We start from the raw sequence: 14,061 nt of genomic DNA, 5'->3' as shown, positions 1-14,061 counted from the left end.
TTAAATTTTCTTTTTTTTTTCTTCTCTCAGTAGTAATGGAACTATAGATCTTAATTATACATAATTAATAGTGCACTAATGATGACGTTATATACAATGATGAATAATAACAAAGAGTGCTTACTGCATTTAATTACTAAAAGGACAACAATAATTTTATTTTTTATCTCACACTCTGCATTCAACTTAATCAAACATTCACATCTTTATAGACATTAAAATACATACATCATTTATACGCATACATTAATTTTCAATAAATCAATTAACGTACACATTTATACAGAGCAATTATTTTGTACTGGATTATACAGTGTGTCGTTTTATTTATTTATTCAAATTTATTAATCCTTTGACAAATATTCAAAAAAATTTATTTATTCATTTTTATAAAAATAATTTTTTTTTAATTAACTCCATTAATTACCGAGTAATTAATTCAATTTTATTAAAAAAATTTAGTTTTCAAATTCTTCATTCAATTAGTTTTTATGTTCATTCATTTTTTTTAAAACTTTTTTTTGCTCATTAAAATAAAAATTAATTATTTTTAACAGAAATAAAAATTTTCAAGTTTGTTAAAGGATCAATAAAAAAATATATATAATCAGTGCTTATAGTTTGGTACATTAATTTGGTATTGAAATTACATGAACATAAAATTTATGACTAAAAAATTATTTCTCACTGGTTTATTATTTTATTTCTGTATATATATATTTATATATAACTTAATAAACTATTACAGTATGCAAGTAATTAAATCAGTATCAAGATCTTTAAAAAAAAAATTGAAACAGGAATCGCGATTGCGATACTTAGAGCAACATCTTTGGTACAGCTGTACGAGAGTAAAAATAAATAAATTAATAAACCATAAGTAAGGTAACAAACCCAGTACCCAATCAGGGAACTACTACCCGATCACATATATTTCTATATCTATATTTACCCAATTTTACTAAATATAGATGCATTTTTCTGTGTCAATACAAATTTGAATCAAATTAGTATCTTCATTAGCTCCTGAGATAGCCTGTGACGATAAATTATAAATTATATCGATAATTTATGAAAAAAACAAATTTTTTTTCCATGAATTCTATTCGGAAAGGATCTAATGTACACCAAAAAAATCAGCGTAGCAACAGAACAATTATTTACGAAGTTATAACAATCAAAGTTGGTGCTTGAATTTATACCCGCCAAAATCCACGTTTTTTTTAACCCTCCAATTGTTTATATTTCGGGTAACAAATTTTTTAGGTTCGTGAAATTTTGGATCGGAGTAGAAGATACTCCAATTTGGTGATCTATATGTTTCACGTTTCAATGCGATTTTTTAAAGTACAAGTTATTCATATTTTAAATTTAGGCTCAATACTTTATGACCAGATAGCAGTTCCCTGATTGGGCACTAGATCTTTTACCTTATCAGTAATTTATTATTTTAAAATTCTCAAGTCTATTTATCGTATACCCATTTATTTATATATTTTAGTCTATTGCCATTCACGTCTCGAATTAATTTTTTTAAATTTTTGTCCCACTTATTACTCTATTTATTAATATTATTATTAATATTTAATATTAAATTTATTATTTACATGTGCGAGTGCACTCAATCGAAAAAATATCTTACATAAGCTTCGATTTTACTTAAATATCATACATTATTTTATTTTTATCCTTATCACTGTCACTTTGTCCGATTAATCACGAATGCGAAAATTCTCCGCACATGAATTTTTTTTTGTTTTATTCAGCTTGGACGTTAGTTCTGATAGCTGTTAGTTTTTAAATTTACTTACTTAGTATTAAACTTAATTAATTAATTTATTAATTAGTTATTTATTTATTTATTAAGTTGTTTAATAGCTATCAAGACACCGGAGCTTTTTCATAGGCGGGGCCTCGTCTCAGCTGGTTGGCGCGGGCATTGACATTGGCGGAGGTTTAACTGGCCCCAAACCTGGGCCCGATAGCCCGTTATTGTTCATGTCACCAGGACCACGTGGCCCAGACATCCCATTCACTGGCGCACTTGATATTTGTCCCTGAAATTATTTTTTTTTTTTTAATTTTAAATTCTGGATACTGAGTATAAGAAAAATTTCATTTAATTCTTAATTAGGTTTTCTGTCTAATTTCAAAGCAAATTTCTTCAGAAAATTTCTGAGTAATTTGACTGTTTTTTTTTAATTTAATCGAGATAAATTATCAAATTAAATGGAGATTTATTTTTTTTTAGAGAAAAATTAAAAAAAAAATTTTTAATTATGAGCCCGGGAAATTAAAAGAAATTTTGAATTTTTTTTTAAATAAAACCGGAAGTTTTAATTTTTTTTTTCTGAGAAAAGTGCACCGGAAATGAACATGACAATTTTTTACAAAAATCAAAATGCAAATATTTAAATTATGTTAAAATTTCAAAAAATAATCAAAATTTTGAGATTTTTTTAAAAATTAATTTGGAAAAAAAAATAAAGAAATAAAAGGTGGTAAATTTTTGAGTAAAAGTAATAGAGAGTCAATTAATTAAATTGATGGGTTTCAAAAGTTTAATTAGATTATTTTTTAAAAAATGTCAGAGATTGAATTCTGAATGTAAATAAAAAAAAAAAAATAAATAAATAAACTTACATTGACATGATTGTGTTGAATTGATTGTCCAAGCGTCTGTGGCGGATGTCCTTGATGAATCTGATTGTGACCCGGATGGAGATTTTGCGTGGCTCCCGGAGGCGTTGGTGTCGGCGGTAACTGTCTCTTCAAGTGTGTCAATGACACCGGGGGATGTAGGGCCATGTTCGCGAAGACTAATCTCTCCTCATAGTCGTACTCGCACAGAATTTTATTCTCGCAAAGGTAAAACCTGTCCCCCACACAAAAGCTAAAACAAAAGCAAATAAATTTCATAAATTATTTTATACTCTGATAATTGAAATTAACAAAAAATTTTAATTTACAAATAATTACTTGATACAAATGATAATTTTTCAGTAATAAACTTCTTTTGGTAATTAATAAAACTACCTCTTATTCTTCAAAAATAAATTCAAATTTTCTTGAGCCGTAATTCAAAATTTACATAAAAATCAAAATTTCAAATAAAATAATAAAAAAAAAAAAATTTTAAACAAATCGCGGGAATTTTAAATTATTCAAAAATAAATTCCAATTGTCTTGAGCCGTAATTCAAAGTTTACATAAAAATCAAAATTTCGAGTAAAATAATAAAAAAAAAAAAAAAATTTTAAACAAAGCGCGGGAATTTTAAATTATTCATAATAAATTCAAATTTTCTTGATCTGTAATTCAAAATTTACATAAAAATCAAAATTTCGAGTAAAATAATAAAAAAAAAACTTTGAAACAAAGCGCGGAAATTTTAAATTATTCAAAAATAATAAATAAAAATGTCAGGTACGATTTTGTCTGGCCTTAAATTGTGATAAGAGGATGACTATTTAAATATAAATATTAAGAAATATACAAATAAATAATAAAGTGTAACAAGATGAGGGTACTTGACATTATTGACAAAAGTACTGATAATTACTGGCATCAGGATAAAAACGGCAATTAAAAAAACAAAGAGGGTCAAGTATTATTTTAGTTGATGTCAAGAGTTTTAGCTCGTTGGCATCGATAAGAATCCTCAAGACGTTATTTGAATTGGTAATGAATTAGATAATAGTCTAACTACGCTCGACAATTTTATTTCATTTTAATTACCAAACCCATTAATTATATTTTTATCTGTCAAAAAATGAACACAAGATAAACAAACAACAAAAATTAAAATTAAAATTAAAATGAAATCTCTGGATCTTGTAATTAATTAAATTAATAATACATGTATTGTGCATAATAATGAATTTGTCGGTAGGATATTACTGATATTAAACTAAAGTTAATTGTATACCAGGATTAAGTTTAGTTAAAAGAGAAGCATCAGCATGTCGAGCAAACAATTATCGCAATTGCGTTTCCAGGCTTTTAGAGAGAGTGACAGAGTGAAAAAGAGGATAGAAGATTCAGGGGTGGAAGTGAGAGTGAGTGGAAAAAAGGAAGAGGGAAAAGGAGAGGAAGTAAAAGCAGAAGGAAGAGTAGAATAATGTATATAGTCTCTCTAAACGGGACGAGCTTTGATCCAGCCGGAAATGCGACTGGGCTGGCATCAACCAGATATTCATAATCGCATGGCAAATAGAATTATCGCATTGCACGTACGCTACTCATTCCGCATTTGCGCTTACTCCGGGCTATTATTATATGATTCAACGTAATTCTCTTACTCACTCACTCACTCACGCGTTCGCTGATACGCGAGCTTATATTTGTCTCTGCCGACGAATGAATAAATATGAATCCTTTATATTTAACGTAACTCTGCTCAACTGTGATTGTATGATGATGCTAATTTATTTTATTTTATTATTATTATTTATTTTATTTGTTTTAAGCTGCTTTTTATAAATTTATATTCTGGGTATTATTATTTTATTCACAGAAAAATAATTATTTTTTAATTAAACGGGATTGTTTGATGTCATATAATTATTTTTTTTTTTAATTTAAATTTAACTCAATGTACTTTTGTTTGCGTGTTACTTTCTATAGAGATATTTTAATTTAATTGCTGTTAATTTAAATTTGAATTTCGCGGGTGTGTATGCTTGCCGGCAGGTGGCGGGAAAGCGGCAGTTTCTCGCAGGCATTCACTAGTGATGTTTGTGGATATAAAAGCTTATGAAAATATGACAGGAAAGTCACATCTAGGGAGAATTTTTTTTTATTTTTTAAAAAGTCGGTTTTGTAAATTAGGGTAAAAAAAAATTTGATTTATCATAAGTGAGATAAAAATGTCATTTTTTGGTTTGATTCAAATAATTCAAAAATTATTATTATTTTATTCGAATTTCAATCAAATTGAAGGTGGGGTAAAATGAGACATTATTCATTAAATTAAAAAAAATTTTTTTTCACTAAAAAATTCTTAAGGTTTTTCGAAAAGTATGGGGTAATTTTATCATATATTAAAATTTTTAGCAAACAAAGTGTCATTTTGCCCCGTTTTTTTTTTGAAATTTCTGATTTTTTTAAATAAAGAAATTTTATTCATTTTTAATATCAAAGGTCACTGACTTATAAAAAAAAATTTATAAAAATTATTTTAGTAGAATTAATGGAGTTTTATTGGATAAATAATAAATTATGACTTGTAGACATAATAATAAAAAAAAGAGAACATTAATATAGTTGACAGGATGAAAGGTGTCTATATAATAACGTAAAGTACTGCACTAGATGTCTGGATGTCTTGGGATATTGGAGATGCAATATAGGAGAGTAGCAGCAGCATATCAGACAACCAGGTTTACCAGTAGTAAAACGTTCCTAATGGGGTCGCACATTGGCACTCGAGGATTTCGATTATTTATTCATCAAGTCCTACTCGACAACTCCATCCGTCCTGTCCGCGCGTCGTTTGGTGACCGCGGAAATTCCCTGTCTCTCTCATTCCCTCGGTTGTTCTGAGTGTAATGCGGGGGACCCTCGTTAAAGATTCATCTGAGTTATCTGAGTGAGGCCAGATTGAAATTTTCCATGCAGAGACTCGTCGAGTGTCTCTGCACTCTACCCAGACTCAACTACTACCAGAGATACCAACACTAAGAGGATCCGAGAGAGAAAAAATACTACAGGATGTCAGAATAAAGAGAGAAAGCCAAAGATTACTTTTATACTATTTCCTGTACTGTACTGATATTAATATTTTAATAGACAGACTGTCACAGTCTTTGTATAAACTTTTATTTAATTTATTTTACTGCCTTCTATATCTGCTTTAAAATATTTTTATTATTTATTTAATAATTATAATTATTTCCGGTTATTTTTTTATTTTATTTTGTCCTTTAATATATAAATTTAATATATAAGTAAAAAACTCATATATTTTCTGCAAATTAAAAATTTTTAATTATCAGTTAAAATTTCAAATTCTCTTAAAAAAAATTTGCAATAATTTTAAATTCACCGTAGACCTTTAAAAAAATATTTGCCGCCTTACTTTTTCAAATTTGAAATATTTCCCGCCTAAATAGAAACAAATTTAAAAAATCTGAAAAATGATTAAAAAAGTCTAGCTAGAGAAAATATTCTTATCAAGTTCGAATGGGATAGAAAGCGATTTAACGAGTAGAGAGAATGGAAGCAAAGAAAAGAATTGAGATTGTAGGGTTACTATTTAATTGGAGTGCCCGTTAAATTAGACCGGACGTCTTTTTAGAAGAGTCCCCGCGAAGAGCTAATTGGATCGGTAAATCATCCGGTAACCAGACTGCCAGGGGATCCACCCGAGAAGAGGATGAGGATGAGGATGAGAGTGACTGAGGGCGGGGAGGCTATTGGGAGACGGTGGCAAGAGGCAACCCCTTTATTCCGTGTTATTACAGTCTAAAGTTACCCCCGTGTAATTGTTGCTGTTTAATTGCAAGTTCCAAGTCGCCTACGTTCCTCTATTCTGCTCCTCTTCAGTCCCCGTCCTCATTCAAAACTAAACTCAACCCTTCCGCGATCCCCACCGAGCTTCTCTACTGCCCTCGTTGCTCCCTGGCACCTCTACACGTCTCTCTAGCCTGGCCCTTCAATCTGCACGAAATCCTGGCATAATTGCAGCTTCAAGTTGCCGTGTCTGTCCACTCTCTCAGATACAAACTCATTTTTTAACGACTTACTTTTTTTTAAATTAAAAAAAAAAATAAGAATTCTTTTCTCCGTAATTAATTAACACTTCACTTGGATTAATTAAATAAAATTTAATTATTTACTATTTCTTAATTAAAATATTTTTTCTTAAGAAATTTAATTAACGAATTGAGGCTGATATTTAAAAAAAAAAATTCAAAATTTCAAATGAAAAAAAATTAGGTATTGGAAATTTTTTTTTTTTTTTTTTTTTTTTTTTCACTCGATTGGGCAATCGATTTTTTAAGGTCCAAGTGAGTGATTGTCACGAGTCTATTGTAAATGTATATGAAAGAGAAAAAGTATAAACAAGAGGGAAAGAAAAAGGTTGAGGTTGAGGTTAAGGCTGAGTCAGAGAAAGGGAAGGAGTGAAAGATAAAAATAGACGGGTAGGTGGCAAAAAAGCGGGAGATAACTAAAGATGTCGTGGTTATGAAAAGATGAGTGGAAAAAATAACAGAAAACTGTCGATGTAAACAATACGCGGATGTAGAAAACGTTAAATTCATCCGGTTTTGTATTTATGTCTATATATTTTTATTATATCATATATATGTACTTATACGCATTTGTCTTTATGTCAAATGAGTTGATATTTTTACAAAAACTATGACATTTTTTTTTTCAGTCTTCAAATTTTGACTTTTTGTCACAAATAAAAATAAAAATGCATTTTAATTTTTTAAATTTTTTGGCCAAAAATTTTGATTATTAAAAAAAAAAAAACTTTTTTGTCTCGATCGCAGTTTCAACAAAAACTAAAATAAAAAAAAATTTAATTTAAATTTAACAAAAAATGCATGAATTTTTTAAATAAAAAAAAAAAACAGTTAAAAATCGAGGAAAAAAAAATTTATTGTTTAATCTAAGCGTTTTTTAAAATTAACACATTTATTACAGAAAATAACTTTGCAATTGCAGAGAATTACCTGAGGGAAATCAAATGGATACGTAGTACACTATCTATGAAGTGAAATAACAATATATACAGGTGAAACGTGACTTTTGCATACATAAAATACTAGATTGACAACAGCGAGGAATAAAATAATAATAATAATAAATAATAACAATAAAATTGAAAAAGCGCAAATAAAGAAGTATTCCCAATGTAAGAAATTTTGAGAAAGAGAAAAAAGCAATCGGATATAAAAATGTCAAGCGTAGAATAATTATACGTAATATAACTGATAGTAGATATTGAGAAGAATAGAGAATAAGTGTGAGCTGATGAGAAAGCCCACACTTTTGTGGATGGATGGTATTAAAAAAAAATGAAGCGAGAGGGATGATTTCCCAATTGGCTTGTAAACCAACCCCTGGAGTAGTGGACTCTGTCTCGTCCTCAACGTTCCTGTCTCATTGTATATATATATAGATATATTTGTCTACTGGTGTCGGTATTGTTACATAGAGACTATATTGCCGTCACATACTTATATATATCTTTACTGAAGATGTAGATGTAGATGTAGATGTAGATGTACGTATAGAAAAAGCGAGTGAGAGATAGTAAAGGCCATGACTAAACAAGGAAATAGTCATGAGTATATGGATGGGAAATAAAAGAGTAAAGGGTATAGGGAATAGGGAGTAGAGGGGGGAGTATGGAGTCGAGTCAAAAGAAAAGCTTGGAAAAAATAAAAATAAAAAGTAAAAGATCGAAAGCACGTTCTAGACATCTTGTTTATTGATGCCTTATTGCTTTTGTCTCTGTAAGACGTAAGGTAATCCAAGGACCCTACTTGAAAATGAATTGGATCTTCGAGGATCTATCAAATCGATATCACTCTTGAGACGGATCATCTGTTTGTGTCTTTATCGTATATTTTAATCACGTAATCATTGAATTTTTTTTTGTTAAAATTTAATTTATTTTGAAATTTTAAAAGGGCGGGAAAAATTTAAATAATAATTTTTTAAATATGGGTAAACTTGATCTTAAAAAAAAATTGTCAAGTTATAAGGAATAAAAAATAATTTATGTGGCTTTTAATTTTAAAATTTCAGGTGACCCAATTACCCCGTGAATCTATTTTGCAATTCGAATAATTTATATAAAAAATTGTCAAGGATCTATTCTGGGTTCGTTTCCTGCAGGTGTAAAATAAATGTATTCAGTGTAAAATACAGAATTAAAAAAAAACTTACCGATGATTACACTGCTGACAAGCAAAGCACTCCAAGTGGTAAACGTTTGCCCGAGCTCTCATTACCATCTCGAATGCTGGTATTACTTTAGAACAAGCCGAACAGTAGCCTGTGTTGCCAAATAGCCTCAGGTAATCTCTTTTGCAGAGTATTAAATTCGCTTTTGTGTATAATGTTGATCCTACTTCGCCTAATCGACAGTCACAGCATCCGCACTTCAGGCAATCCTCGTGCCAAAATAAGTCTAAGGCTTTTAGGAGAAACCTTTATTACAAAATATTAATTATTAATTATTAATTATCAATCAAAATTGTCAAACAAATCTCCATTAATATATATAGAAAAAAAATATATACCTTTCTGTTATGGTTTTGCCGCATCCCGCGCATATCTCCTGCTGCGCTGAACCGTTTTTATTCGTTTCCGATTTACTCACGTCCATCGTCATGATTGAAGTTACTCCGCCGTCTATAACATATTAAACAACATTTTTTCACTTATAATATTAATTACTTATTAATATTTTAAGGCAAGCTGTGAAAAGTTTAACAAAATTTTAAATTTCCCGCCAAGAAAATTTAAAATTTTAAAAAAAAAGGAAACTTATTTTTTTCCAATTTCCATAACATTTCAGTCCTTTAAAACTTATTCTACATTCAAATTTACATATAAATTACTGTACTTGTTAAATTTTATTGCATATATATATATATATTTTTTTTTTTTTATTTTTTTTTTGGAGGCTACTCCATTTTGTTGAAAAATTTTTCGTGGTTTTCACAAACAAAAAATGTCGAAAGTGGTAACTTTAAAATTACGTATATAAAAAAAAATAATTACTTTAAAAAAGTATATAACATATATAAATATATATAACATATGTGTAAGTATACTGGGGCAAAGTGAATAAAGAAAAGCAGGAAAATAAAAATAAAATATAAAGAATATTGAGAGTTGTTTTGAAGTTTAGTTACATTGAAAGTATATATATAGATATTTATTTATTTATATATCTATATATATGTATATAGAGGATATGGTGGATTTGTTGTACTGGCGCCATTCGTTGCGGACATGACCAACCCACAAACTCTCTTTACTCTCTTTTACTCTTTCGTTACATTAGTTATTCGTACAGTGTATATATAAATATATATATATATATATATATGGGTAAAGAGAGAAAGAGAGGGGGAATAAGCAGCGGGCTCACTATTACGTTGCCAGGACAGTGAAATCCTGTTGGACCGGATGGAAACGGAAGTGACGCATTTACTTGGAAGCTCGTAGAACTTTCACGATTTGTAAAGGGCTTTGTATACTAGAGAAATATATGTACATTCACGTTTACGATATATATAAAAGAAAAACCGACTGTTATAAATTATCGACACTCGTACCGCTCGATTTAACTTCTAAGGCTTCTTCTGTATAAAAATCTACAAAAGTATATTTCAATCACCAAAAAAGTATTTCAAGATAAAAAAAAATTCACTGGGCAAATTGTTTTTCGTGGAAAAATTTATGTTACAAATTTAATTAATGGGATTTTACTTTAATTGGATTTCAAGAAGCCAAAAATTTATTTTTTTATTCCAATAAAAATCATTTTATTCTTTGAATAATGTTTAAAAAATTTCAGTAAATTTATTTTCATTCAATTAAATTTTCAAGTAATTAGGAAAAAAATTTTATTTATTTTAGTAATTAGAACCCGTAAGTCATTAAATTATATGTAAAATGACCTATAATTAAATTATCCAATCAAAAGGTTTTTAATTAGAGGAAATTTAAAAAAATATTTTGTTAAGAAGAAAAATAAAAATATGTTATTAGTAAAGCTCGAATTATTAACATTGTAACAAGTAACATAAATATTTAAAGCTGTAGTGATAGAACGTCAGGTGCAGAAGTTAAGGAAGACGTTAACAAGGGTTTTGGAGTAGAGTAGGTTCCAGCAAACAAATAGGTGTGACGTTGGATATGAGTTTACCACCGCGGACAAGAGAGTAAGCAACGCAGATCGGGGCTGAGAGCCAAGGGCTGAGAGCTCGTTGCTGGAGGCTGAGGCTGGATGATACAGCACATGAATCCCGAGCTCGGTTGTTGTGTAGCGGAAGTGAAACAACTGGGATATGCTGGTGAGAGGGAAATTATTATGAGGATGGGGAACGACGACGAGGAGGGGTAGAGCTTAATTAATTAGCCGGATACTTTGAGTAACAATCCATTATTACATACAAACATCTCACCCCTCTGGAGTCCGTGTTGCAGCCAGCTTTATGCTGCTAATTGGCCTTCTCTGTGCTGAGAGACCCGTGCGAGTTATAAACGCCAGCCAACCCCCTCATTCCCTCTCTTTCTCTCTCTATCACCCTCGCCCACTTACCACCCCCTATGCATGTTTCCCAACTTCTTTCCCTCCCATGTTCTCGTGGCTTCTCTATACATTCACCTGTTTCACCCCTTCCCCTCTTTTTTTACTCAACTCCTCAATTTTTATATTTTTATTAAAAAAAAAAAAAAACTTGGCGGTTTTAAAGTAAAAAAAAAAAGAGTAATTCAGTTATGAGACAAAAATTATTTTTCTAGGGTAAGATAAATTTTTTGGGTGTCCCATCTTACCTCAGATCTTGGTTATTATTATATGAGGTTCAATTAATAAAAAAAAAAATTTTTTTTTTTTTGAAATAATAACGAAAGAATTTAAAAAGTATTTTAAAAGATATCGGCTCGCGTGTCACGCGATATTGGATATATATCTTCTCGAGTCGGTCAATAGAGCACGGATTTATATTATTTTTGTTGAAGATAAAAAAGGAATAAAATTGAAAAAGAAAAGAGATTACGTGGAGAATGCTCTATCAGTGATACGGGACAGGAGACGTCCGTCTCAGTTTATGTCATTCGAGTTGGAGCTAGAATTGGAGTTTCATATATATATATGGTACATTCGCTCGAGCTGTACGGTGTAAGAAAGACTGAGAAAGAGTCAGAGGACAAGGGGTTTAATAAAAATGTCAAATATAAAGTAGCCAGCGGCAACGGACATTTTGGAAATAAATTAATGCTAAGGAATAGACGAGAATGTAATATAAATTTTTATCAATATTACTGTTAAATAAATTATTATGTTTTTTAAATTTTTTTTCGCGCTATTAATTAACTATATACAAAATTTTTTTTTTTTAATTTTATTTATTGGGAAAAAACTACTCGAGTTGAAAACGTCAAAAATTAATGACTAGAAAAAATAATCAGGTGGCCAATTTACCCCTTTTAAAACACATTCTTGTACATGTTGTCAAAAATTTTCCAAAAAAATATTTTTTCAATATACCGCCTATCGAATTTCGTTTAAAAGTCAGAGTAACCTGATAGCAAAAGGTCAGCGGTTCGATTCCATCTCTTGTACTTTTAAATTTAAAAAAAAATAATTAAATTTTTGGCACATCAAGACTATTTTCTAACCAATAAATAAGTAATTATTATTTAAAAATTTCAAAATTAAAATTTTCAATGTAAAATAAATATTTAAAAAAATAAAATTCCTATGGTAATAAATCAGGATAAAAAAAGCGAAAGGAAAAAAAATTGTTTGAAGATACAAGGGTACTGTAGGACTTAATAATGATTCAAAGCTGAAGATCGTGTGTCATTATACGTACTATAGTACAAGAGGAGTGGCTGCTAATTAGTCATTAGCGGAGGAAAAAAGACACCTTTGGTTGTGTGTGGACGAGAAGCAAGCAGAAGAGCGGGGTGAGACGGGGGTATGTTTGGAGTTATACTCACTAGGTAGTAGCTACTGCTGCAGTAACCAGTACCCAGAGTGCCAGCAGAAGAGAGTACATACGTCGACAGGAGCTATACAGAGTAGAGTACGCGGGAACGTCAAACTTGTGTAAACAGGCTGTAGAGCAAACCCGTGCTTCTAATTGGACCCCACGACATAAGTTTAACTAATTGAGACCAGCCACTACTGTTATACCACCTGCACTTTCTCTTCCTTTCCCTCCACGCGATTTAGACCCTTAAATTTTTTCAACGCACTGTATCGTCAAAGAAATCTAATGCTAATTAATCTCTTTTTTTTTTTCTGTAAATAATTTATTTATTTTATTTACGAAAAAAAATATAAATCATTTATTTTTTTCCCTTGATATTTCATGCGTCCGTGATAATAACGTCAGTAAATATAGAAAGGCTGGAAACTCGGTGGAAGTTGGAGGCTCAGGGTTGAACTGGAGGCTGGAGACTGGAGTTGGTGTACAGATATGGTGTAGTGAGTAAATGTCAAGTTGTACTGGTACTCCCCCAGGAAGCTTGTTAGGCGTCGCTGTACTCTATACTGAGTTTGCTGTCTTCTAATTGGCGATATAATGATCGTCAAGGATGAAATACCCTGGTCGAGACGAGAGCCACCGACCCCAAGTCACGACGAGTGCTCTGCTGTTATGGTGTGTTGGTATATCAGGCTACAGATTGTAGAAAAGAGCATATTCACCGGTGAATTTTTATGTAGACGTTGTTAGGAAATTTAAATCATATTTTTTTTTTTTACTACGTAAGCTGGTTCTCAGCACGCGGAATTCCGCGAACCCTTACCCTTGTACTTGGCCTTACTACCCCCTACTCCCTGTGCTCTTGTGTCTGTCATAAATTATACGGGCTTGGAATCGTGGCTTCTTCACACACGCGCTTATTATTTTTGAAATTATATGCAAGAGTTTTTGCGAAATTTTGATTTTTTTTTAAATTCAAAATTTTTTTGTGACAAATTGAAAGAGGGTAAAATGGTTATGAAAAAAATTTTCAGTTTTTATTGATCGAGTTTTGATGGGGTAAAATGGTCATGAGTTTTTTTTTTTTTCTAAATAGTAAGATTTTTTTCAAAATTTGAAAGTCCAATGTTGTTTAAATTTTTTAAATTAAATAAATAAAATGTCTAAATCTTGACACTATAATAAATAGACTAAAAAACAATGAAATTATTTTTAGTTATTTATTTTTTATTAAAATAAAAATTAAGTAATCTTGAAGATCCAATTAAAGATAAGTCAAAGCTCTTGGTCAGTTAGAAATTAGTTCTCAGGACGTGTATCAAGGAGTCTAAGGATAGATAGATAGAACGGGGTGAAAAGTGTGCGGTCG

The 14,061-nt window shown here is 30.2% G+C and overlaps 1 protein-coding gene across 2 annotated transcripts in view; it reads right to left on the bottom strand.

The window, feature by feature from the left end:
* LOC103576273 (LIM domain only protein 3) overlaps positions 1–14,061 on the bottom strand; it is a 50,248-nt gene continuing 36,187 nt past the window's right edge. For both annotated transcript variants that reach the window (XM_008556424.3, XM_014443298.2), the window contains 4 exons: positions 9,264–9,375; positions 8,908–9,171; positions 2,644–2,893; positions 1–2,057 (listed from right to left, as the gene is read on the bottom strand). In XM_008556424.3, coding sequence (XP_008554646.1) covers positions 1,920–2,057; positions 2,644–2,893; positions 8,908–9,171; positions 9,264–9,355 — 744 coding nt within the window. In that variant the 5' untranslated portion in view covers positions 9,356–9,375 and the 3' untranslated portion in view covers positions 1–1,919. The remainder of the gene's footprint in view (positions 2,058–2,643; positions 2,894–8,907; positions 9,172–9,263; positions 9,376–14,061) is intronic.

The sequence above is a fragment of the Microplitis demolitor genome, chromosome 6 (assembly GCF_026212275.2).
Source record: "Microplitis demolitor isolate Queensland-Clemson2020A chromosome 6, iyMicDemo2.1a, whole genome shotgun sequence".
NCBI classification, from domain to species: domain Eukaryota; kingdom Metazoa; phylum Arthropoda; class Insecta; order Hymenoptera; family Braconidae; genus Microplitis; species Microplitis demolitor.
The sequence above is the reverse complement of the archived record's forward strand: the minus strand, read 5'-3'. Positions and strand labels throughout refer to the sequence as shown.